Consider the following 27,636-nt stretch of genomic DNA (forward strand, 5'->3'; position numbering starts at 1 on the left):
GAGGTACAAATAGAGACTCTGACTCAAAAAATAAAGTAAACCAGTAAGTTATTTTCTGTGTGCCAATTACTTTAGCTAATTAGGCTCAATACCTTCTAAAGATTCGTCCCTGTAACTAACACAGTAGTAATAGTTCCAACGTTTGCTTAGTAGTTATAATAAACACTACTATAGAAAACAACACTCTCCCAGGCGGTGGTGGTGCACACCTTTAATCCCAGCACTTGGGAGGCAGAGGCAGGTAGATTTCTGAGTTCCGGGATAGCCAGGGCTACACAGAGAAACCCTGTCTCAAAAAACCAAAAAAAAGAAAAGAAAAGAAAAGAACATTCTCCAGGAACAGGTGATGCGATATACAATCTTGTAGTCTGAACATGTAAGAAATGTCTCCACCACTGCCCCATAGGAGAAAGGGGCAGTACTTCATCAAGTACAGGGCACTAGAGAGTTTTATATAGAAAAGGTTCACAGCCTTTCCTCTGGAAAGATGCAACTAGTAGAAATTGAAGTTTGTTTGTGGAGATCCCTTAGGCCAGATCCAAAGAATGAGACAAACTTTACTTTAGATTAATCTGCCTTCCAGATTCTTCACCTTTACAAACCTTACTTATTTATTTATTTATGGGCCAGCTTTAAGAACTTTACTTTTTTTCCCCCTGAGGTGGGGTCCTGTTATGTAGCCCAGGCTAACCTTGAATCTATGACTATCCTGCCCCAGCATGCCCTGGGCTGCAGTTACAGGGATGCATACCATACCTGGCTAGGAGTTGACTCTTTGAAGCTTAAAGTGGGTAAGGTAGCCTTTTCTGTTCTATTTGGTTTTAGCTAAAACGTTCCTGTTCTCAATAAGAAAATAAGGGTATGAGATCCCTGAAAACCTTGTTCCAGGCAGGCACACTGCTTCTGCTAGAGGTTTCAGTGGTGAGAGAGAGAGACACTTGGGGGTGTGGGCCATGAGCTTGCATTTTCCCATATCTCTGCATCTTATACTTGTTGCTTCCGAGCTATGGATGAGAAATCAGTCATTTAAAAAATCATTTGCTTTTACCTGAGTCTGGCATAGCTCAGTCCAAAGTTTGGGGAACAGTGCAAGATGAAGTGGCAAGCCTTCATAGGCAACCAGGACACCTAATATTTGAGAAATACAAAAAGATCATAATAGGTTATAAGTTATACTGCTGAGTTACTAAACTGCAGATATAATACTGTTAACCGTCTCTGTCTCTGGTTTGAATTGCATCTTGCTTGCATTCTTAGAATATACGTAACAATACAGGATAACTCATTTCAGTGTTTTAAGCAGTGCAATAATTTAAAATGTGGAATTTTTATTTTATTCATATACCCTTGAACCTCATTCCCAGAGGCATCTAAGACAACTTCAACCAGCTGCTTGTTTCTGAGTACTGGTATTTATCAGGGAAGATAACAGAGTGGTTTTCAAAGCCTCTTGGAAAGGAAACACTCTGTGCGTTAGAAAGTTTGCTTGTTGTTACATTCAGAAGGGCCAGAGAGAAGGCAAGGAGAACTACATTCCAGAGCATTCCATTTCCTCCTCTCTTGTTTCCTATGTGTACTGAAGTAAACCTTGCTCTGAATCTACTACTGTCTTCTTGCTTTGTCCTCAGGATGTTCTGGGTAGATCAGATTTAGGACTGTCAACGACTGCTCTTAGGACCCTCCTCCTTGTGTGTGCGTGCATGTGAGTGTGTGTGTATTTTCCTGGGGTTTGAAACCAGGAGCTCAGGCACACTCAAGTCAGCCCAAGTCCTGGAGCCTCCAATTCTTTAACTTCTGGATATTAAATAGATATTCAGCATGTTCCTTCTTTCCTCCATCCTCTTGCCTCTCTTACAAAAGCTGCAATGTCAGCTCCCTCCAGAAAAGTTTCTTCACCCTCAAGAAAACTATAACCACAAAGAAGAAGTAGAATATAAACTATCTTCTAGTTAAAAAGAATGGGCTGGATTGAGTAGGTTTTTGGTGGAGAGCAAACAGTAAGTCTAGGCTTTGTGGCCATAGGATGCCTACTGCAGATACTCAAGTCTATGAAGACAGTACCAATGGCAAAGAAGACAGCAAATTGACCAAAGATGGCCAGCTCCAATTAGAACTTAACCGAAACTAAAATTTGAATCACAATTTTCATGTGTTACAAAACATCCTACTCTGATTTTCCTAATATATAGATATGAATCCTACTCTTAGCAGATGGCTACTAGCTTTTTAAGAACTCCAAGTAGGTGGGACCAAGACTTTGAGATCTTTAAACAGCAGATCACAAACTTAGAGAGCTCTTTCAGAATTAAGTCTATTTATTAGTCCCCTGTAAAGGCATTTCTCATCTTTTATTCTAATTTGGATGAGGCTGGAAGCATTTATCCACAATAGCATGTGTAAATGAGTGTCTATTTACAACTATCACACTAGTGGCTACAGGGATTGGTTTTGATAGTCACATATTCTTTAGCTGTTACTGACCATGAAATAAGGGTTGGCAAAATATGACCCTAAGCCTCATGCTACCTGTTTTATGACTGGGTGAATTAAGAATAGCCTTTACTTTGTATTTAACTGTGACACCATGGTCTCTTGATACAAAGCCCAAGCTGGTCTTTGTATCACAGTCCTCTTGTCTCTGCCTCAAAGGTATGGGATTATAGGTGTTGAACTCCTAGACCTGGGAGCTTTTATATTTTAAAGGATCAGTAAAAATAAAAACATTAAAAAAAACAATAATGACGACAACAACAAGCCAAAGAACATGTGACCTTGACCATGTGGTTTACAGAGCCTGTTACTAGTATCTGGGTTTTCAGTCTGTCAGTCAGTGCTCAGACTGCTGCTCAGATATAAACTCTCGTGGAAAATCTGCACTATCACTGATGTTTTTATTAATTTTTTCTTTCCTCAATAATTCTTCCTCAAAGTAAAACAATCCTTATATTTTTCAACAGCTACAAAAAGTCAGCATTAATTACCATATCAAACAAACTCTGCAGATGTCTTTTATGATCTAAAACCACCTTTTTAAAACAAGGAGGTAAAGGAACATTTATTGGTACCTACTTTATTAAAACCTCACAGCTTTGGGGAGTACTATTGTAATCCTTATTTACTCCACTTATTTATATATTATATATATGTGTTTGTGGTAGGGTGAGAGAAGGGGATGATTTCTGCTCTTTCTCCTGAAACAAGTTCTAGTACAACCAAAGTTGGCCCTGACTGCCTGATGCTCTTGCCTCCAACTTCTAGGTGTTAGATTTACAGATACACAACACCCTGCTCAGCTTGTTTCCTTTTCTTGAATGAAGGAAGATCTTTTAGGCTCAGAGTGGGATTGTAATAGTCTCAAGATTCACCTCCACACCTACTAGTTACAGGTATCCCACAGTCATCTAATTCTAATACCCACACCTTTCCAATAATCTACATTTATACACTCACTCCCATCCTCTGGTACCACTGCATGATCTTCACATTTGTCTGCATCACTGTTTACTTAATACCTTCCCCACCATGCTATATACAGGGATCAACCCAGGGCTGAGGCATGCTCAGTGGATGCTCTCCCACTGAGCTTCACAGCACTGTGCCAGCCAGTGTTGGGACATAAAGTCACCTTCTAGTTTTTAATTCCCTCTCAAGCTGCTTCCTCTGAAAAGAAGGTTGCTCCTTCAAAGCAACACGATTTTTACAACTTCTCAAAATTTCACAAAGCCCTAGGGATGAGTGAGAAACCAATGTTCTCTTAACTCTACAACATACTCCTCCTGTCTCCTGTGTGCTGTACCCAGTCAATGAGTCAACTGGCTCACTGACTGGGTACAGCACACAGTCACCAAACCCTCAGGTACAGGTCTTTATCTTTTACCCTGTTTGTCTGTGTGCGTGTGCAGAGTTCTAAGTGGGCATCAGATCTCTTGGAGAAGGAGCTGCACAGGTGGTTGTGAGCTGCCTAACATGGTGGTTGGTGGGTATTAGGAATCAACACCAACCAGCCTTCTGCAACAACAGTATGTACTTCTAACTGCTGAGCCACTTCTTTAGCCTCAAGTGCACGTCTAGGCTTTCCCCCAGTAAATAGAACGGTAGGTATAAAATAAACTGTATTCTGTATAACGTATCTTTCTTTATTCTGTAGGCATTCTCAAGCAAGTTGCATACTGTGCCCCATTCCTCACCCCAAAACGACCATAAATACAGCCTTTCTTTGTCAGAACACCGCTGTGTGGTTTGTCAGTAAAACCTTTTCAAGTTGCTTTTGTAGGGAAAGTGGTATGACTGTTGCATAAAATATTTCACAGTTACAATTTCTTCTATAGCAGTGTCATTCCCACCCATTGTTATCTTAGGGAAGTAGTGGCATCAGCTAGTGGATAAAATCAAGACACCTTAGGCAAAAAATACTCATTATCTGATAGAATTCCTCTTCTAACTTCATACCCACTAAGTAACCTACTGCAGCTCTCCTTGTAGGCTACTGGCTGTGGAATAATCAGGCACCCACATCAGTTTCTCTGGAGTTGAACCAACTGGCAAGCAGTTAACTTTGTCTAACTATGTGTGGCATGTGTGGGTTTACTCCTGCTGGACTGGTAAAGCTAGCTTTATGTCCACATTAAATGTCAGGGGTCTGAAGCCTTTAGGAAAAGCAACCCCTTCCCAGTCAATAACTATCACCTAAAGAGAAGCATGGACCAAAGTGCGCTTTCTGTATCGTGGTTCTCTACATGCATACCACGAAATCTTGTACGTTCATTAAAGAGAGATGGCTTAGCAGTTCAAAACACTTGCTGCTCTTACAAAGGGCTTGGGTTTAATTCTCAGTACAAACATGGAGGCTTAGGAGCACCTGTAGCTCTAGTCCCAGGGTTGTCTTCTGGCTCCTCCAGACAGCAGAAAAACATGGTGTACAGAAATATATGCAGGCAAATTACTCATACACATCAGTGAAATAAATAAATCTTTAAAAAGTGTATAGCACTGCACCTAGCTTTTAAACAGACAAGTCTTAGCTGGGTGTGATGGCACACTCCTATAACTGCAGCAGCATTAAGTGCATCTCTGGGAAGCCAGCCAGGTCTACACTGTAAATTCCCGGATAGCCAGAGATATATAGAGAGACTCTGTCTTAAAAATATTTTTGTTTTATAAGTATATGTTACTTGCCAAAAACCTTTTCTTTTTTTCTTTTCTTTCTTTCTTTTTTTAAAGATCACTGTAGCTGTCTTCAGACACTCCAGAAGAGGGCACCAGATTTTGTTACGGATGGTTGTGAGCCACCATGTGGTTGCTGGGATTTGAACTCAGAACCTTTGGAAGAGCAGTCGGTGCTCTTAACCGCTGAGCCATTTCTCCAGCCCCCAAAAACCTTTTCTTTAACACATCCAGAACATTTTCACAAATGTTAAATGCTAAAGGCACAAGACTCTGGTTTTGTCACTGAAAATTAAAATGTAAATGATCTAAAAGAAATGCAGGACAAAGATGGAGCAGAGAGTGCTCACTTAGGCAGCACATATACTAAAATTGGAACGATACAGAGAAGATTAGCATGGCCCCTGCGCAAGGATGACACGCAAATTTGTAAAGTATTCCATATTTTTATCAGAAGATGGCCTAGTCGGCCATCATTGGGAAGAGAGGCCCACTGGTCTTGCAAACTTTATATGGCTCAGTACAGGGGAACGGCAGGGCCAAGAAGTGGGAGTGGGTGGGTAGGGGTGTCGGGGGGAGGGTATGGGGGACTTTTGGGATAGCATTGGAAATGTAAATGAAGAAAATACCCAAATAAATAAATAAATAAATAAATAAATAAATAAATAAATAAATAAATAAATAAATAAATGGAGCAGAGACTAAAAGAATGTCTGACCAGTAATGGGTCCAACTTGGGATCTGTTCCATGGGCAGGCCCCAAACCCTGACACTATTACTGACCTTATGCTGTCTTTGCAGACAGGAGCCTAGCATGGCTGTCCTCTGAGAGGCTCTACCAGAAGCTGACTGAGAGAGATGCAGATACCCACAGCCAAATATTGAGGCAACTTTTCATGGTTAATGAATACTTTTGTGTGGGGATGACATTAACTATCCATGTAGTAATTTTGCTTAGTTTTCATTTAATCAAAGCCTAAAAACTTTTTGTGTATTGGTAGCTATTTATTTGTTTAGTCTGACAACACTATCCCATAGCTACTTTTTGATTTTTGTTTTTGTTTTTCTTGTTTTTTGACAGGGTTTTACTATGTAGTTCTGGATTGCCTTCAACAGAGATCACAATAGACCTCACTAGTTTATACTTTATGATGTTTTCACAATTTAATAATTTCAATTTTTATGTAACCAAAATTTTCTTAAGTTTATTGCGTCTGTTTTTTTTTTTTTTAATTTATTTCATATATGTGAGTATACTGTTGATCTCTTCAGAAACATCAGAAGAGGGCATCAGATCCCATTACAGATGGTTGTGAGCCACCATGTGGATGCTGGGGACTGAACTCAGGACCTCTGGAAGAGCAGTCAGTGCTCTTAACCACTGAGCCATCTCTCCAGCCCTTGCTTCTGGTTTTTATAACCTGATAAATATGGTCTCATGTGTGGTACAAGTGCATGTGCTTGTGAGGAGGTTGCTAGGTGTCCTTTTCTATCGATTGCTATCTCTTGCCATCCCTAGAACAGGGGCAAGGTCTCAAGCAGCCCAGGCTGGCCTCAAACTCATTATGTAATCAACAACTATCTTGAATGAGTTCTTGATCTTTTTGCATAACCCCCAAGTATATGGTAGTAATACCACCTCTACTCTACCAACTGGATATTATCTTCAATATCTACTAAATATGTGTGTTTGGCCTTTTTTCCATGGTTTGAACCATCCTAGGTTACTTTTGTGAAAGGAAATATATTTAAAAACTGAAAGTAAAAAGATAAAGAGATGAAATTATGATGGTATTCAAGAATATGAGGGATAACTGGTTTTTGTTGGTGGGTTCCTTTGTAGCCCAAGAAGGCAGGGAATGCCCAATTCTCTTGCCTTAGCAGGAGTTCTAGCATGAGCACAGGCATGAGCATGCTTTGCCCAGTTGCCCATATAAAAACAAGAAAGACTTTTCTTCCTATTTGGCAACCCAATACAGTTTTTGAGACAATCTTTCCTATGGTAATCTATGCACTATCTAAATTCAAGGCTGAAATGAGTAAGATTATCAGTTTAAACTTACCCTCTCCACTTTTTCCTGAAAGTCATAGAAATCAACACTTGGTATTACCAATGCTCCTCAGCACTGCTGTCATTAGCCTAAGTTTTGTTTTCTTAAGCCCTTTCTCAGGTGCCTTTCTTTGGAAATAGTTGTGTCAGCTAGAAGAAGAATTAACGTCAAACTCTGGGGTATAATATTTTCACATAGGTAGGATACCGTTATTCTAAAGTCTGTATCTAAATTCCCAAGAGGATCTCCAGCTTTGCACATTAGCCAGGAATGGACAGAGAAACTTTCAGGCCTTTGCTCTATGGATTGGGTTTGGATCTAGTGCTTTCCTAACAGCCAGATTCTGGCTATTTAAATTTAGTTTCAAAGGAATTTGGTCACACTTCAAATTTTTAAGTGGGCATGGCTAGTAGCTAGCATCCTGTGGTAATATAGAACAACTGACAGGATGTGGGTGACTGTAGAACCCTGCAGAATACAGTGTAGCTACAAGGAACTAAACACTGCAGAATCAACACTGCTTCACAGTTACTTATCAGGAAGACTGACGGCGCGCAGCTGTCAAGCGGGGCCCTCTCTCTCCCTGAACTTAGCTCTGCTTGTCCTTATGGACAGTTTCTCTACGGAGCCCAGATAGGTCTTAACTCATGGCCATCTTCCTACCACAGGCCCCTGAGAGTTGAGATTGCAGGTGTGGGAATTCAGACATAAGGTATCATATCAAGCTACCCATATCCATTTTTAATTTCCATGAAAGTATATATTTGTGTTGATGAAAGAGACAGTGGAAAATGGTAGTACACCCATCACTGGGTCAACATCGTCAGCTCTTCACATACTCTGTTATAACTTAAGTAAACACAGTTACCTGGAAGTTGTCCAAAGGTCAGCATCTTTGGAAAAACCTCCTATCTGAGCACAAGGCTCCCGAGGATTCTCTTATACTTAATCATTGCTATTGCTAAAGTTTTACCAAGTGCCACAACCCAGATGCATAATTCTGAAACAGCTAACCTGCATATGTCTTTACCCGCCCCATATCTTGGCATCAGCCATAGATACGTAGGTATAATCAGCTAATGGAATAGGTAGAAGGATCAGCCTTCAAAATTGAAGAAGCTCTAATCACTTACCAATAAGATGACTTTTCTGAAGAGGGGTTATCCCTGACAGCTGTAACCATTTCCTTCTTCCTGGATAATGAAATCTATGACTGGATCACATCTTTTGCCCTACCTGGAATGCTCAAAATCTTTTCCATGGGAAAGGGAGCTGTGCTGAGATGGAGCACAAGAAGGACTTCTGGGGCATAGTAATAGCCTATTTCTTGATCTAAGTGGTTTCCTAGGTATCATTCCCCACACTCTGAAATGAAATTAGAGACCAGAGAATCCTGGCCCATCCTTGATAAAATTAGAAGGCAGGACATACAGAGGCTCAGAACTTCTAGGTGCTGACCTTGAAGAGAGATATTAGACATTCTCTGAGGATTTTTATCTCCCCTACATAATTCACTGAAGGATTTGTTTTCTAGTACTTATATGGTTCCTTTCAAATTTGTCTTCTCATTTTATAAAACTTACCTCCTAGTTACTCATAGGTGCACCAATGCTTCACGTTGCCAAGCCCACTCAGCTTTTTTGGCACCCCCAGCTCCAAAGGATAGCTGGCACTAAAGAGCTCAACTCACCCTGAGATAAGGGCCAGGGAAGTCTGTCCCTAGGCTTTCCCTCAAGCAAGGCAGGTTTTTTTTTTTTTTTTTTTTTTTAAATTCTGCTGTGAAGATGGTGGACATAGGCCATTGACTACAAAGTGCTGACCAGCCCTGCTCCACACTCCTTCATAAACCAGCAGAAACTTGGAGCAGAACTATTCAATGGAAACCAGTAAGTTGGTATTTTCTTAATAAAAGTTAAAATATTCCCAAGAATGCTAATTAATATTTTTAAAACATTCACTTAAAAAAAAAACCAAAACAAAAAAAGAAAACAAAAAAGGGCTTGTTATGTATTTTTTTTCCCCTTCCTGAATGGCTAGGGGCTTAAAATAATTCAGTGGCGTTTACTGCTCATCTTTTATACTTACTCAGCTTAACTAATGTCTCAGTAAATTTTTCACAGTTGATTGCAACTCGGCATAATAGATGGATGAACTGATGATAAGAAAAGAAGTAGTCTAGCAGCATACGATCATAAACGTCATCTTTGCCCTGAAGGTTAAAGATGATAAAATGGTTGCACTTAAATTGTATAATAAAGAGCATATTTTGTGCAAATGTAATAAGATTAAGTAAAAAGCTAATTAAATCTTTAACTTCTATAAGAATCTAGTTTTAAAGTCCAAATTCCTAGTGTTATTAAGATCATAACTGTCCTAGGTTTGTTTCAGTGTGCAGATGCTACCGGCTGTAATTACCCATCATTTCTATAGCCTCTACAGAGTGACAGCACTGAGACTTTAGCATGGCTATAAACATATCAAGAAGAATGAGTTATATTTGACTTTTTGAAAGCTTTGAAGGTAATTCTATAAGGGTAACTATGTTAATTATTTTTTTATATTTTATCATAGGAAAATTGCTCAAATATACTTAAGATCCAAAAATAGTAGGCAAGAGAGAGTGTGAATGAAGGTGTGGGTAAAGAAAGCTAAAGGGGAAAAAATATTTTAAAAAAAAATGTTAAAACTTAAGGTAAATTATCCTGTGTTAACATAACTTGTCTCTATGATTTAGGATTGGCACTATTTTAGAATAAGCAGTAGAAAACAGAAGCCAGATGGTAAATCTATCCCTCCGTGAGATTATGTGTAGGTTAATAAGAATGTGACTGTAGGGACAGTACGCAGGTCTTGATTATATGGCCAAACTGAAAACACTTCAAGCACCTAACTCAACCTTGTAGATGTAAATACAGGACATGGTTACAGTTCAGCTATTCACAAACTGAGGTTTACTGTTAAGCTACTTTTTTAGAAGAAGAAAAAAATCTTAACGACTAGTGCTTACTGTTGATTTTGCAAATATCAATCAACATTTGAGAGCACTTAAAGGAAAAAGTCCAAATGGATCTAATATTAGCCTTCATAAAACGTTCACATAAATCTAATGGACTCAACCGCCAGGGGGAAATCTCTGATTACCTTGTACTACAGAAATGCGATTTTCCTGGCATCCCAACATACCTTACTGGTTTCCACCATTGTGGGCAAGAGGCACATATTGAGTTCAGGGCGCGGAGGCCGAATATTGCTTTTCCCTCCTATTAGCTTGATATTTTCTCGACAAGGGAAATAAGGTCCAAGAGACACTAAGACATTAAAAGTGTACAATAAGAATAAACGGAAAAAATAAATCTCCAAGCTTCAGAGTGCAGAATGATACATGCCAACCATATTCAAGTATTATGCCAAATAAATACGTACTTGGTATATTACTGTGATGGTAAGTACAATGGTTGTGCTGTAGGAAGGGAACCAGAGTATGCAGAAAGTCATGGGGACTCAAAAGAACGAGTTCCTTGAGGACATCTGAAAATCAAAACAATTTGAGTATTAAAACACTGGGGTTAGATTGACCTACGGCTTTGAACTCAAATTCTAATGAGGTTCTAATGTTGTGAGTATTACACACTGGCAGAGCTCCTAACACCGGAAGAGAAGCTCTGATGCTCAACCCTGGATCACCAGCTGTAATAACCACAGTGGAGAGACAAACATTTACAACACTATCCCTGTTCCCCCATTCTCCTTGCTTCCATGTAGACATAGTCTAGTCAAACAGCAATGTTCCATGATTATTTATCATTATAAAGTCCATCACAACAGCTTGAGTCCGAGAGATAGCTGATAATCTGCAGTCTACTATTCAGAGCTTTGGATATTGGCTGGAATGATTCTCATCCAAGAACCACACAAGAGTAAATCTCATGATGGGCAGTAACTTGTTTTTGCTATTTTGAGAAATTACTATCACTTAACAGCCCAATGCTCACTACTTCAAGTGGTTCCTCAGGTAGTAAAAACTCTGTATTTAAACAGAAGATTCTTTAAACAGCTATACATTATATCACTCTATAAATAAGTGCTCACAAAGGCGTTATGAATTTAAGAGTCTATGGTTACTGAGAAAAAAATTTGTACAGGTGAAGTATTTAAAATTGTTAATTAAAAAATTCAGTAAGCAAGGCAGTGGTGGCGCACGCTTTTGATCCCAGCACTTGGGAAGCAAGAGGCAGGCGGATTTCTGAGTTTGAGGCCAGCCTAGTCTACAGAGTGAGTTCCAGGACAGCCAGGGATACATAGAAAAACCCTGTCTCGAAAAAAACAAAAACAAAACAAAACAAAAATCAGTAAGACAAACAAGCAACCCCTGCCTCCACCTTCCACCCCACTCTAGTTCCTGGTCCACAGAGTAAGTTACTGTCTGACCTTTATTTCTGCTTTCCTGGCCTCCTCCTGTAAGCAGCATACTCTCACTGCTATTTTTCATGTGCTGAGAAATATTTTTAAGGCCAACACCCCCACAGTGAAAGAACTAACCTTATCCTTTACAGGTGAGCTCCACTTTGTAAATATTGGCATGCTTCTACCTTTTTCATATGGGATCAGAAGATTAGAGTTACAAGAAGCCTACAGACAACTGAAAGAGACCCTAGATACTCAGCACACAAGCATGTCAACACTAGCATATGAAAAATTGACTTGTTTTTCTTGGGTCCTGCTAGACAGTGTGAGTTACACAGACAAGTATCACTGTCTTCCTAACATTATAAATCTAATAACACAACATATATAAAACAAAACAAAAAGCCAAACAAACAAACAAAAATCAGAAATATTGGTCTACAGTTTTTATTTTTCAAGTAACTTACCTATGCAAGCATTTCTTAATTCTGGAGGGCTATAAGAATTAAGAAGGGTTAGAAGTTTATGGGCAAATTCAATTCTCTCCTGCCACTGGATTAATGCCTGTTTCACATCTGCAAATATAAAGGCATATATAAATAGGCTTTCAAATAATCACAGTTCCTCCTAGTTTTTCTTCTATTGTTGTGATACTAACATCAAGAGTTTCAAATTAATTATATCAAACACCTGTTTTGGTGAAAGCTCATTAATTTCATGAGTTTATTAGATTACCACATTAAATTTGCTCTTCTTGGTAGGAGCAGGGTGAGAGTGGGGCAAGAAGAAGAGACTGGGTCTTGCTATAAACAGCCCAGGTTGGCCTGGAAATTTCAGTTTTCCTGGGGTGAGGATTGCAGGTGTGTGCTAAACTTGTTACATCTTTTCTATTGTACAAAATTACTATTATTTGTGTATGTGCATGGTGAGGGTGTAAGAGAATTGGACAGCACATGGCACGGTGCATGTGTAAAAGTCACAGAATAATCCGTGGAACTGGGTCTCTCCTCCCACCTTTCTGTGGGTTTCAGAAATCAGACTTAATTCACCAGGACTGGGTGGAAAGCACCTTTACCCACATTAATCCATGTCAATGACATGAAGCATATGACTTCCTAAAGAACATGGTTTTGTGAGCTTCTCCAGGTTTGTCTTAAACTCTGAAGCTCAAGGGATTTTCTGCCTCAGCTTTTCACATTACCAAGCCTGCAGGTGGTATATAGGGCAGTAATACACTGCATTTTCTAGAACCATGAAGTTCAGTGTTTATAGACTGGGATACTAACAAATATTTTTAAACTTACTTCTACTGACACTAAAAATGATGTATTTTGAGCCATGAAGATTAAAACAACAATAACAACAAAAATCCAACTTATTATTGTGTGTGGAAGTTTTCCAACCTCCTAAATCTTGATTCTTATCTATGCTTGCCTACTGTTTTTAAGTAGGTATAAGTAAAATATGTACAAACATTTCATTCCCTCTCCACATTATGAGATCATGATAAACATTGTACAGTACTAACTAGCTCAGGAACCACTGGCTCACAAACTAGAAAGTCAATTTTTCTGAGGCCTCTCATTTGAAAAACAAGGTCTTAAATGGTAGCAAAATGGTAAAAAAATAAAAAGTACATATGACCAAACCTTTTCTCTGAAGATATGGGCGTGTAGACTTCAAAACCGAAAGGAATATTGACAGCAGCTCTACTAAGTCTCCAGTAACATGGCAAGCTGTAGCTTCGTGATACATCATGTGCAATGTGTTGAAAGACTACAAGTGATTTAGGAAATAAAAATTTAAAAACCTTTAATTTCATTTTTACTTTAGACAAAGATAAAATTCTTATCTTCTAAAAGGCATTTTCAGACTCGGATATAAATTATGTGTGTATACGAAGCAAATGTTTCTTGTTTTCTGAGTTAAGTTTCTCCATTTAGCTACTCTGTATGTGTAGTATGTGTATGGAATATGTATGGTATGGGAAGTGCATGTATGTGTGTGCATGCCAAGCATTATCCTCGATCATTCTCTACCTTTATAAATAAATCTTCAAAGCGTGTGTGTGTGTGTGTGTGTGTGTGTGTGCCTGTGTGTGCAAACACACATGTGCATGCTTACCCAGTGTGCCTAGGAAGGGAACAGGACAATTTGCAGAGCAGGGTTCTTTGCCACCACTGTCCTTAGTGGCTTGTGGAAAGTACCGTTACCAACTGAGACACTCCATAGCCCTGAGCTTACCGACTTGCTTACTTTCATTCTTTCTTTCTATTTTGTTTTTGTGCTTGCTTGCTTATTTGGCTATTTTCCTCTGTTGTTTTGGATAGAGTCTCTCACAGACCCTGGAGCTTGCATGTTCAGCTAGACTGGCTAAACAGCAAACTCCAAGGCTCTTCTTTTCTCCAGCTTCCCCGTGCTGGGGTGAGGGGCATGCTGCCTGGTTTGATGTGGGTGCTGGGACCTTTATTTTAAAGGTCCTTTACCTTCAGAGCTGTACTTTATATAAACATTTTAGTGTAAAAAGATAATTTAATCATTTTTAAAAGTCCACTTATTTCATCATTTAACCTGTAACCTGGCAGAGCAGGAATCATATGTTTTATTAACTGCTACAATCTTTTGCCCTATGCAATACCAGGCAAAGAGTAGACATTTCAATCAGAGCCAAACGTTCCTTGCCTTTGGGCTCAGGAAGTAATCTATTTGAATGTTCCCCATGAACCATTGCAAATTGTAGTTTTTTTTTTTTTTTAAAATTCTGTTCCTCCTCTATAATACCATTAACTAAAAAAAAAAAAAAAAAAAAAAAAAAAAAAAAAAAAAAAAAAAAAATCAACAGTATATCTTAATTCATATAGTGCCGAGTGTTCAATTTTATCATTTCTAGCACAAGACTAAAGAATACAATGTACTCCTGGTAGCTTTAAGCCATCTCATTCTTTTTTTTTTTTTTTTTGGCTTTCGAGAGAGACAGGGTTTCTCTGTATAGCCATGGCTGTCCTGGAACTCACTTTGTAGACCAGGCTGGCCTTGAACTCAGAAATCTACCTGCCTCTGCCTCCCAAGTGCTGAGATTAAAGGTATGCACCACCACAGCCTGGCCTAAGCCATCTCATTCTTGTGAACTAAGAATCATGGGAAGAAGTAACTGCAGGCATCAATCTTGTGCAACCATCGCAATGCCTTCTGTTTTTATACCACCAAATAAACTCTTGGGAAATAACATGTATTCTTGATCACAAAACACAAGAATTTCATTTTTATTTACTATGTAAATAAAACTAGCCAAATAAACCTAAATATAAAGTAAAGACTAACTAAAATCCTGCAACCTATGAAACAGTTTAGCATAAATTCTTTATATACACGCAGTAGGAACTCTTGGAAATGAGATACATTCACAGTGAAAGGCAATTAGTATTTACCTCAGTCATCAGGATTAACCCTCGATTAAATACTACGAGAAGTCTGTCTTCATCAGATTCTAACAGTATTCTGAAGGCACTAGAAGAAGAGAGAAAGTCCAATTGAGTAGAACAGGACAGTCTGGTGTTGACAAAGACACACAAGTCTAACTGGCTTAAGCTTCTGGCTTTCCTACCCATATAAAATAAACTGGCTACATCTGTTGTTTTTTTAATTTTTGAGAGATTTTATTATGTAGCCTCTATTTTGTGGCAGTCCTCCTGCATTGACTTCCCAAAGTGGCATGTACACTATTTCTTGGTAATACAGGAGAGAATGAGCAACCCAAATCTGAAATCTAAAAGACTCTGAAATTTCAAGATTATTGACCCAGCAGTTGGCACTCAGTTATGGGACACTTTACATTTCCAGATTATGATGTGCAGCTAATAAAGTTGTGCAATTTTGCCACAGTTTAAAAAAATCCTCTGGTCGGGAGTGGTGGCGCACGCCTTTCATCCCAGCACTTGGGAGGCAGAGGCAGGTGGATTTATGAGTTCGAGGCCCGCCTGGTCTACAGAGTGAGTTCCAGGACAGCCAGGGCTACACAGAGAAACCCTGTCTTGAAAAGAACCAAAAAACAAAAAAACAAACAAACAAACAAAAATCCTCTGAAAACACAAACATTTCTACTTCTAAGTACTCTGGGTGAAGTTCTGTATAATAGTAAATTATACTATTTTCCAAAAGCATCAGTTTTGGGAAGAGAGAGTAACATGAAGGGGGTATGGGACAGAAACATGAACAAACCTGAAAACCTTAAAAATAAGTTATGACTACACTGAGTTACTGCTGTGCTCAGCTCATTCTGTTAGGTAGCAAAGTGTTACTACAGAGAGAAATGCAGACTCTTTCACTTCCACTTCCACTGGATGCTTCCTGTCTTTACTTAACAAGCAGCAAAACTCTAGAACTTCAAATAGAAAAAGCTGCAAACAATCAACTTTATTGAACTGAATGCCAAGCATTTACAAAAGTTCCTTTAAATGGATTTGGCAAAAGTGCTTATTTCATTTTGTAGACTACCGAAGATTCAAATACAAAAGCTTCCTGGAAGAGAGAATCTATTTTTCTTGGGTTCATTAGTTTAGTATCATAATGAAATCACACACTGAACTGTGCTCACTGAAGGACTCCCCTAGTCCTACATTCTTCTATATCTTCTCAGCACCACAACATGTTGGGTAAAGTTAATTTCCATAGGTAAAGAAAGGAAAAAGAAATTTGCAGCAGATACTGTCTAGGTTCTATAGCTAGGAATGATTTATTGCATAGATGGTTCTATTATTTTTGCTAATTCCTATAAAGCCAAATAGATCTGTGAAAAATGGAAGAGATGTTAATAATCAGACTCATCTTAAGATGCAAAAGCTATTTCCCAAGGTCTTTAGACCTAAATATGAGTCTGAATGAACTGCCAGACACGACTTTCAAACTTTAGCTTTGGTCCAACACTGCATAAATGTGGCACAGTGGCATGCCAGAACATAGGATGTGGAGGCACAAGGATCAAAGTTCATGGTCATCCTTAGCTACACAGTGCACAGTAAAAAGCCATAAAGGCTACATAAGACTATATTTAAAATAATAATAAAATATTTAAAAGAACAAACCTTTAGTTATAAATAATATAAATTATTTTTCCTTTAGTGTCAAAAGGGAAGGTTTCATGTTCTAACTTGGAAAACCAACCAAAAAAAGGTCAAAGAGTATCTTTTTCACCTTATTAAAGTAGTCCAACAAGAGCGGCCATCTAAGCAACGTAAGTAACAGCTTATGGTTGTTTTCTTAAACTGTTTAATATCTTCTAATTCTTCTTCTCGCATGTCTGGCCTTTGAGCTATAAACAGCTGCATCAAGTTAAACAGTTCTTCCACAGCCTAAAAGAGGAAATGTAAAATGGCGATCTTTTAACCTTTCGACATTTTAGAATGTCTGTTCCCCATCTCTAAGTGAATATTCATTAGTCAACTACTAAAATCATAAATTAATCTCACTACTACAGAAACCAATGATTAGGAAGTGAGTAATTAAATCTACTTAAATTTATTCTGAATATATACTACACCACATGTCTAACCTTTAGTAGTATTGCATGATACTGCCATTAATAAAGCTCTTCTGTCTCAGAGCCATGTAATCAAGTTAACCAAATAAAAACACTGTATTTTGAACTTGTTCATGATTTTATACTGGGCAGTACTCAAGACTATATCCTGGGGCGAATGCAAGCTGCAGGTGGCTGCATGCTGGACATGTCTGTATGATCATGAAAATTAATATTCACCAAGATTCTAAATAGATAAAAGTCTTAATGCTGCTTAAAATACTAGCATTTTAAATTCAAAGGTGCATCTAGTGACAGGCTATACTTACTCTCTGTTCCAATCCTTCAATAAATGAGAAACCATCAGTTTATTTTAAAATAGAAAATATGGAGGTCAAAGGACAGCTTTCAGAACTCGCTTGCTTGCTTCCTTCCTTCCTTCCACTATGTGGATCCTAGGTCATTCGTCAGTTTGGTAAATGGCTTTACCCTTGAAAGTATCTCACTCACTTTGTCTTAAGGATTTTGAACCCTTAAATGAAGCTTGAATTAATGCAGTTTCTGAGATACAACTTGTACCTACATTTAGAACGTTATTCTAAATTAATGGTTAGTGATAAAATATACGAAATAATAGTTAATCCTTAGTTGTTGCCGGGCGTGGTGGCGCACGCCTTTAATTCCAGCACTTGGGAGGCAGAGAGGCAGGTGGATTTCTGAGGCCAGCCTGGTCTACAAAGTGAGTTCCAGGACAGCCAGGGCTACACAGAGAATCCCTGTCTCGAAAAACCAAAAATAAATAAATAAATAAATAAATAAATAAATAAAAATAAATAAAATAAAAAAATCCTTAGTTGTGGTTTTACAAATTAATTTACATATGTAAGTATGAGGTAAGAGTTGAGCTTTTAACATAGTTATTAATGAGTTAAAATGTAAACTTTAAAATTTTAAAACACAATTTTCATGAAAATTCCTAATAGTTATGTTCTACCAGAAAGGAAAGAGGGGAGGGGAGGGGAGGGGAGGGGAGGGGAGGGGAGGGGAGGGGAGGGGAGGGGAGGGGAGGGGAGGGGAGGGGAGGGGAGGGGAGGGGAGAAAAAAAGAAGAAAAAGTTCCTCTACATCTGACTGATGTCAAGAACAAGAACCAGCTCATGGAGACAGGTAAGTCTTACCAGCTTAAGTAACTTTAGGTAACTAAGTTAAATGTCACTTGTGTGAACTGTGATGGAAACAAACTACTAAAAACAAATACTATCGTGACCCCTTCAGCCTGTGACAGACACTCTAATCCTGCTTCATTTTCCAGCCTTAGCCTGGAAATTTCTAGTACTGAAAGAATGAACATATTTTCTTTCTTCCATTACAAGCACTCTAATTTTCTCAATTGGAAATCAGGCTATTCTTTCTGGATAAGAAATTCTAAATGTAGCTGGGCGGTGGTGGTGCACGCCTTTAATCCCAGCACTCGGGAGGCAGAGGCAGGTGGATTTCTGAGTTTGAGGCCAGCCTGGTCTACACAGTGAGTTCCAGGACAGCCAGGGCTACACAGAGAAACCCTGTCTCGAAAAACCAAAAATAAGAAAAAGAAAATCTAAATGTACTATAAAGCCAACAAGAACAGTTTAAGCTAATAAAGGATAGTTTAACAGGAAGAAACAAAAGTGGGATGTAGCAAATGCAAACTAGGAATTATATTGCATACAGAGAAATGTAATGAAAAACTTACAAATATTCTGAAAAGGATCAGATTGGAACTGTATGTGTATGTAAGCTAATGCTTCAGGCATCTGACATAGGGAGGAGAAATAACACCATGGAATACTTCTATAAGACATTGTGCAGCTCACACCTTAGCAAATATGCAGACCTTGATAACAAATATCTAACATTTTTAAATTGTTTAATTATGTGTATCTTTATGCATGTGTGTGGGAGTTCCTGTGGAGGGCAATAGTATAATATTGATGACAGTATCATGCAATACTATTAAAGGTTAAACACGTGATAGTATATATTCAAATTTAAGAAGATTTTATTACTGACTTCCTGTCAGATACAACTCCCTGGAGCTGCGGTTACTGTGGAGCCATGTTTCTAGCCCCTCAATACCCAATTATAAAATAATACTCCATAAAGCTGTATTAATGTTTTCAGTAGGTATACATTAGAAATGCATTTACAGAACAGGAATCTGGGTTAGCAGTATTTGCTTAGCATGGCCAAGGCCCTGGGTCTGTTCCCCAGCATTGTGAAACAAAAGTTAAAACAAGAAAACAATATATTGTATGTACCACTGGTAACAAAATTTTAACATCAGCATAAGAAAATATAATCACTTATTTTGTAAATTACATAACGCATTATATGAGGGTATCTAAGAAAGCAAACATTTTAAACCCTTATAATAGACTGAGATGGGTCTGGGGAGATGGCAGAGGTTAAGGGCACTAGGTTTGACCCCCAGCATCCCCATGGCAGCTTGTGATCATCTACAACTCCTGTACCAGGAAATTCTGCCCCTCTTTGACCTCAGTGGATATCAGGATTACATGTGTTGCACAGACCAAACACCCACAACATATAAAATTTTAAAGAAAAATATTTAGAAATAAAAAAAGAAGAGGGGGGTGGGATGTAGCTCAGTTGCCAAGCGCATGCCTAGCATGGACATGAGCCTGGGTCCCACTCCCAGCACTGAAGACAAAATAGGTGAATGATTAAAGATAGACTATTCTACATTTTGTCATTTCTTAAGTGAAAGAAAATATATTGCTAACCAAATACAGGAAACAGATATTAAAAGTATAAACTGTACTTACTCCAGGGTACTGGCTGGCATGTGGTGTAAGATTCTTAAAGGCCCACTGGATGTTCTGATGAGAAGCTAGCTGTCGAGTAAATGCAGGTGATTGCTCACAGCAGAGCCTCAGAATGCCATAGTAGGCAGGCAGCATCCCGCGGTTAAAAAGCACCACATCCTGATCATCATGGTCAGCAAGGATGTAATTGAAGGCAATGTTCTTGGTTACCACTGGGTTCTGAACAATAAGGCGGATATTCTCTGGACAGTCAGCACACACATTGTACCAAAATGAAAGCAAAGCCTGTTTATTGTGATTTGTAGCTATTGCTGGCTCAGAAAGTTTAGGCTGGAAAAGGTTCCACAAATCCATGAAATATGTGGAAAACATCAGCTTCTCAGTTTTGGAAATTAAACAGTAAGTCATAAAGCTAAGATAGGGCACTAGCTTTGTAGTGCCATGAACAGCAGCATCAACATAGAGTTTGGCTCTTGAGAGCAAACCAAGGAGCACGTTGTAGACCTGATGTAGGACTACTGTTGTGTCTGGACTGAGTGGAAGGTCACGGGTTGGGATGTGCAAAGACCTTGTTGACCGGAACATCTGGCGGAATGAATTGCTTGGTATAAGGGACACCAGAAGATAAGCTGCAGCTATAAAATGTAAAACAAAACTGTCAGATCCTTGAACGATTTTAGTAGACTGAAGAGCAGTTATTAAACACAAAACCACTCTTCCCTTTATTAATAAAAATGAATAAAAATTAAGGGACATGACATATTTTACATATCCTTCTGATTTACCTTTCCAAAAGAAAGATTCCCAAAGGGTAATAGGGGGTAGAAGTTTCCATTCTACCATTGCTGTATTTAAGTGGCAACAATAATCACAATTACAGAAACTGCTACACTAGCTAGCCTTGAACTCTTTCTAATTCTCTCCTCCCAAGCACTGGCTATCACCACGAGTTTTCAAGCCTATGATGTTCAGTTTTCCACAATGTAGACTTTTCCCACCTCAGAATTTAATTTTTCTGAAGAAATAGTATGAGTCAATAAAGAGAAAAATAACATTCTGAATAAAAAGGCCTACCAAAAAGCACTTGATACCACTGAGTCATTTAATTGTTTAGGTCTTTTCAGTTAGGTATTATTACTTTAAAACATCATCTTAAAACAGTATATTATTTTGTAGTAATTTAAAGATAGGGCCATATAACATACACAAGTTATGAAGAAAAAAAATACAAATACGAATATGCAATTTTTGAGAGTCCCATTCCTTTTTGGAAAGAGATATGTTGTCATGTGTAGCCCAGGCTATTTATGATCTCCCCATGGGACATCAAGTTCTGGGATTAAAGGCACTACTAGCTAGAAGCCTTTTAAATGTCTAAGGCAACTCACTCAAGATTCTTATCTGCTTTGGGGAACTGCTTTGTTTGCCCTTCTTCCTTGCTCCCCACCCCCAAATCTTCTAAAGGCTATTCTAAGAGAGTCTGCCTTTGCATGCCATTAAGCTTGTTACTACTAGTCTGCTACTAGTAACTTATTAGATGAGTTCATTAGCTAAAAACTGGGCTTGATACCAGGTCTTGTTTTATACTATGAAACTTGGAAGGAATCTACTTCTACTGCTACACAATAAGCCTCTGAATTCTGGTGGGTGGGCATGAGGGGCTAGTTTTATGCTTTTTGAGAGGGTTTCTCCATGTAGCCCTGGCAGCTCTGGAATTCTTTGTGTAGACCAGACTGGCTTCAAACTCAGATTCACCTGCCTCTGCTTCTCAAGTGGTGGGATTAAAGGTGTGCACTACCATAGCTGGCTAAAATATATCTAAATTTTTAAAAATTATTTATTTATATATTTTATGTATGAGTGCCCTGTCTGCATGCCAGAAGAGGTCACCAGATACCATTTTTAGATGGTTGTGAGCAACACGTGGTGTTTTGTTTTGAGACAGGATCTCACTATGGAGTTCTGGCTGGCCTGAAATCACTATGTAACCAGGGTGTCCTTGAATTTAGACCTCTGCCTCCCCCTGATTCCCAAAGGTTGATACTGACAGTGTGTCCCTCCATGCCCTGCCCAAGTCCTTAACTATTTTAATATTTGGTAAGTCAATTTTTGTTTTATAACATTCAGCTGTTTGTTATTTTATAGTTTTCATAAGTCTTTTAGTTTTTCATTTCTGTTATATGAATTGTTACTTTAAAATATATTCAAACTTTTCAAATATTTAAACCCTAATATTAAAACACTTTAAATGATAAAACAATTTAAATGGTAACTAACTGCTTTCTAACCAAAGGATTTTTGTTTTTGTTATGAGCCATGATATTTGCTAAGCTGCTCAACTGGTATTTTAAGATTAATTCTTCTGCCCCTGTCACTGAGATTAAAGGACTACAGGTACATACATCCACCTGTGTCCGAATCCTCAATGAACAAGTTAAAGTAATGTCACTAGATGCTTTGGATAAAAGACTTACATGCAAGTACTGAAATGGCATACAAACATTAGAGGGAGGGAGCATATTTTTTAAAAAGGTCTTGGAACAAACGGCCATGCCCTTTTGTGAGAGTAACACTACAGTATTGCTATGTCATTTCCACAGTACTATCATGAACACCAGTGTAACATCTGGCTAAAAAAAACTCAAAGGGATTGTGGGGTTAATAAAATATGTATGGGGGAAGCAAGATCCTGGGCAGAGGAGTAATGCCAATGCATGAGAACCTCCATTGGAAGATCTTTCTCCCAAATGAGCCTGCAACTGCAGACAGGAAGAACAATTCCCATAAAACCCTCATCATATTTCTACCACAATTAACATCTAGTATTAGTATGATAAATTATTATGAGTAAGGAACTAGCAAAGGCAAATATAAAATAAATCTTTACTCAATACTTTTCACTAGTTTTGTTCCATGGGTGCTTTTGCTTGCTTCCAGGATCCTGCCTGGACACATGGTATTTATGACATTTCCATCAGCTCTTCTTGGGTCTGTTTCTCAGACTCCTTGTGGTCAAGACTTTGACAGTTGTGAGGAGTGCTGGTCAGGCAGTTCAAAGACTGTCTCAAACTGATTTTATTTGCTGTTTATGATGGTTTGGCTCAGAAAGGAGGAGTGTAGAAGAACAGAGACTGCCAAGGGTACACTCTTCAAGTGGACTTTTTGATGTTAATTTGAGCACTTGCCTGGTGGCCTCCTCACTGTACTCTTCCAGTGTCACTAAGCTCCTCTCAAGGAGGAGCTAGGGTCTACCTCTCGAGGAGTATGCACAAATAATATAGTAGTCTCCTTTATAAACCTGTTTATCCTTATTTGTTGAACTGTGTGCTGCTTGTATTTATGTCTGTGGACCAGTTGAGGCCTCATGCCAGCCAAGGCCACAAGAGTGCAGAAGTGGAGTCACAGGGTGTTGTGAGCACCACCTGAGTGCTCGGCATCAGTGTGAACTTGTAAATGTCTTACACTCTGGGGTAAGACACAGAGTATTATTTATATGTTACGGAAATTGCTTAGGCTTTCCCAACTGTGTACCTCTGACACGGCCACATCATTTAGTGTATTGAGTATTTCTTCACTTCAAGGCACTGCACTGATCCTTAAAGCACCAGTTTATTCTGATTATTGCCTGTCCTTAAAATCTGTCTTTTCTCACAGAACTATCAATCTGTATTTTACTGAGAAATGATGTTTAGAAAACAATATATGTACACTAGTTGTGTTTGTCACTGAGGTAAACCTCTCAGCAGAAAAACAGCATGTTGTTGACTGAAGACATTCTAAAAATTAATTTTGATTTTCATTTGTTTGAACTATGAAAAAATAAATACATTATGTTTACTAACAATTTCCTGTCTCATGTAATGTCTGTTTTTTATATGTGCAATTGTCTTCTAAGAGTGTTGGCTCATGCTGGGCAGTGGTGGTGCACACCTTTAATCCCAGCACTTGGGAGGCAGAAGCAGGCGGATTTCTGAGTTTGAGGCCAGCCTGGTCTACAGAGTGAGTTCCAGGACAGCTAGGGATACACAGAGAAACCCTGTCTCAAAAAACCAAAAACAAAAAAAAACAAACAAACAAAAAACAAAAACAAAAAACCTGTCAGTTCTTTCTCCAATGGATTAATCACAAAAGATGACTACTTAACTCTCATAATTATATCCATGATTTCTGTCTTAATTACTATTTTGATCTTAACATTCTCAAGAGTTAATTTTATTGTTTATTTTTCAAGACAAGATCTTACTCTGTAGTTCTGGCTGTCCTAGAATCAAGAGTTACTTTTAAGAAAAAAAAGTTTCTCATCTTTTACTTTCTTTAGTAACACTTAAAAACAAAACACAAAATACCATAGATACTCAGTGTCAAGATTTGCAAGTATTAAAACACACACACACACACACACACACACACACCTGGTCTTTTATGACACCACTTAGAGCTTTACATAATAACAGGCATTATCATTGGGTTACCCCCACTCTCCCAAAACCCTAAAAATCGAACCAACAAACAGTAAAACAAACCTAAAAATTTGAACAATAAATAATTAGCTAAATTTTAAACATTTGACTTACAAGTCCTGACTCTAGGATAATTGTGAGCCAAAAGAAACCGCTCCACCCAATTTTCCATATTCTGGAGGACCCAGCTGTGTGCCAGCTTATTTCGGGGTGTCTGCACTGCCAACCAGTCCAGACACTGAGAAGGATTGTATTCAATAACCTATAAATGAAATGACAAAAACAAGACATGCAGCAAACTGAATAAGAATTTAATTCTGCTTTCTTTTGGTATATGCCACTAAGTATTTATTTAGTTAACTTTTTCTTTATTGATTTTATTTGTGTATTTGCTACATTCATAAATGTGTTCCACATTTGTGCCTGTTCCAGAGGAAGTTAGAAGAGGGTGTCAGCTCCCCTGAAACTACAGTTATACGAGTGGCTGTAAGCTGCCATGTGGGTGCACAGGTGCTGGGATTTGAACCTGGGTCTTCTCCAAGAGTAACAAAATGTTCTTGGGCTATTTCTCCAGACCATATTTTTTCTTTTCCTTTAAACTAGAATCTTCACAAAAGTTTTACCCATGTTTTCCTACTATACTGAATATATTTACTTGTAAGTAGCAAGAAAAGTTCAGAAAAATCTGTTGCTAGTTTACAAAATTTAAAATAGTGCAGGATGAAAACAAGATTCCAGTGGACTTCTGAGACTATTGATTTACTTAAACATACCTTGGTTGGTGATATGGCTCTGTGAAAGAACACTTGAATAGCATAACTAAATTCTGAATTTTATTTTACAGAGAAAACCCTTTTAATTTTCTAGAGTTTCTCCATCTGTCTTTTCCTTATTCTATGTCCAAACTAATACTATTACGTGAGAATGTAAATGGATTGCTATGAAGATTCTTCTCATGGGAGGGTAGTGGTTGGTGATTTTTGGACTGTAGGCCAAACTCTGTCATTTGATCTGGACAAGCTTATTATTTATTGCCCATGAATGGTCATTAGGTTACAACAGCACAGGTGAACTGTTTCAGACAGAACGTGTGATGGCATTTGGCCCTTTGGCAAAAAGTTTCCTTAGCCCAGGCCTTGAGCTTTTCTAATCATCTAGCACAGAAATGGCTCTGGAACAAGTGGTTTTGGTGTTTCTTCTACTATCTTTGTCAACTGCTAAAAACACCTGGTTTTTATTTCTAGGGATTCTAGTTGCTTTATGGAATTTTCCTTGAGGAAAATAACTCTTTAGGACAGCTTCCTACTGTTTGAAGCCATTGATTCAAGTAAGAAGAGAAATCTAAGATGGTGGAAACAGTATAAAAAAACAAACTCCATGAGGATAGGGGTCAGTGGGAGGTATCTGAACCTTCCACTCAATGTTGCTATATTTTGTTTTGTTGTAAGTAAAATTATCCTTAATTTAAAAAAGGAAGAAAAACTGAGAGAGAGAGAGAGAGAGAGAGAGAGAGAGAGAGAGAAACAAAGGTAAATCCTGGCAAGATTGGAAACATGTACTTTAAGACTCACCTCCCATATCCTCTGGAGAATGTAAGATGCAAAGGGAGGCATTCCTGGAGGCCCACCAGCAAATTCCATTAACATGGTCAACAATTTAAAGAAAGGATTGGCTGCCTGTAAAACACAGGTATCTTTATTGAGACACACCTCTATTAGCCTCATTTAAACCTGCTCTGCTTTAAATCTGAGATGGCATAGCTTAGATAGCACTCCTACCTATAAACTTGAACTACCACAAAACTGTCAGATCAGTTAGAACATACAACCAATTACACAGAAGCAACACTGAATACTTTTTTTGGATGTCATTTTTACTTAGGAAAAAAGTAATTCAAGGCTTTTGTTTATAAATTGACAATTAAATGTTCTTTATATTTTGAATCTGTCTCTCTGCATTCTATGGCTAAATATAGCTAATTAACATGTGTTATCTCATTTATTTATCTTGTCTTGTACTAAAAATACTATCTATTCCCATAGCATTTCTCAAGTACACAGTATGTTATTCACTACAGTTGAATGCTATAAAAGCAATTATCTGGAATTCATTTTTCCTGTCTAATAGAAAAAATTCAATAAATTATGGCAATAAAACAAGTATGTTCTATTGAAAACTTTGTATTATTTCTTTTGCAATTTCTGAACCACCCAAATCACTTACTTTGATTTTTTTAAAATGTACTAAAGATGCTTCTATTTTATAACAAATGACCTTTTCTTTCTTTGGCATGGAGGATGAGATAGTGTCTCTCTACGTAGCCCCGGCTCTCCTGAAACTCACTATGAAGACCAGACTGGCCTTTGTCTGCCTCCTGAATCCTGGGATTGTGAAATGGTTTCTACGTAAATCAGACATGCATGACACTGTACTCCACCTTCCATTTGCCACTCCACATACACCAAGTTCTGGATAGTTTATGATATATGCTGTAAACACTGAAGCATGGTATATAAGTAGCACTCTGATATATAGAATTTATATGTATGTATTCATATTAAGTTGGAAAACTATATTTGCAATAAAAGGAGAATTAACTGTTAGTTAAAATTATATACCTATTAGCAAACCCTTACATACCTCAGGTGTCAACTTTGCTATTGAAGTGAAAAGCATAGATACAATCTGAAACAGAAAAAGTAGGATTTTAGAATACTATTTTTAAAATTTTTTAAAAAGTTGAAGGCTCCTTTCAGTACTTACATGTTCTGCAAGTCGATTGTTGTACCGACACAGGCTAAAAATTAGATTACAAGTTTGTCTTATATTGATGCCATCACGAATATGTTGAAATAAGAAGGGAAATCCCTGTTAAAAACACAAGTTGTTCCTTTGAGAACTACTATATCATTTTTAGAATGACTGAATTGTTTAATCTTAGTAAAGATATTACCTTTCCTCCTGTTAATGCAGCCATGTCAGTCTGTGACAATGTCAAATGCCTAAAAGAAAATATTAGTGGAAATAAATCTTTCCCATGTGGACTAGCTTTTAGCTATTAACAGCATGACATGCATGAAACCTGTCAAGTCTATTATAACCATACCAGCCTGCCACCATAGAATTTGGGGACAGGAGAAGTGTTTGATTGCTAGATTTCCTTACTAAGCATCTTAGGCAATCTTCCAAGACTGGACCATGAAACACTGAGTTTATCTT

The 27,636-nt window shown here is 38.1% G+C and overlaps 1 protein-coding gene and 1 non-coding gene across 4 annotated transcripts in view; one reads left to right on the forward strand and one right to left on the reverse strand.

The window, feature by feature from the left end:
• The window catches only part of Usp34 (ubiquitin specific peptidase 34), a 189,522-nt gene that overhangs the window by 4,135 nt on the left and 157,751 nt on the right, over positions 1–27,636 (reverse strand). For 2 of the 3 annotated variants that reach the window (XM_085829072.1, XM_029483282.2), the window contains 14 exons: positions 27,371–27,419; positions 27,181–27,285; positions 27,058–27,102; positions 25,989–26,093; positions 24,532–24,679; positions 19,958–20,592; positions 16,809–16,966; positions 15,047–15,125; positions 13,268–13,394; positions 12,086–12,193; positions 10,638–10,742; positions 10,398–10,522; positions 9,300–9,423; positions 1,049–1,128 (listed from right to left, as the gene is read on the reverse strand). In XM_085829072.1, coding sequence (XP_085685198.1) covers positions 1,049–1,128; positions 9,300–9,423; positions 10,398–10,522; positions 10,638–10,742; positions 12,086–12,193; positions 13,268–13,394; positions 15,047–15,125; positions 16,809–16,966; positions 19,958–20,592; positions 24,532–24,679; positions 25,989–26,093; positions 27,058–27,102; positions 27,181–27,285; positions 27,371–27,419 — 1,993 coding nt within the window. The remainder of the gene's footprint in view (positions 1–1,048; positions 1,129–9,299; positions 9,424–10,397; positions 10,523–10,637; positions 10,743–12,085; positions 12,194–13,267; positions 13,395–15,046; positions 15,126–16,808; positions 16,967–19,957; positions 20,593–24,531; positions 24,680–25,988; positions 26,094–27,057; positions 27,103–27,180; positions 27,286–27,370; positions 27,420–27,636) is intronic. The other variant, XM_085829073.1, reaches the window with a different exon arrangement.
• On the forward strand, positions 5,506–5,612 carry LOC115032581 (U6 spliceosomal RNA). The gene has a single exon (XR_003838226.1). It is a non-coding gene; the product is annotated as a U6 spliceosomal RNA (small nuclear RNA).

Source organism: Mus caroli, unplaced genomic scaffold (assembly GCF_978045245.1).
Source record: "Mus caroli unplaced genomic scaffold, Mus_caroli_1 scaffold_13, whole genome shotgun sequence".
Taxonomy (NCBI): Eukaryota; Metazoa; Chordata; class Mammalia; order Rodentia; family Muridae; genus Mus; species Mus caroli.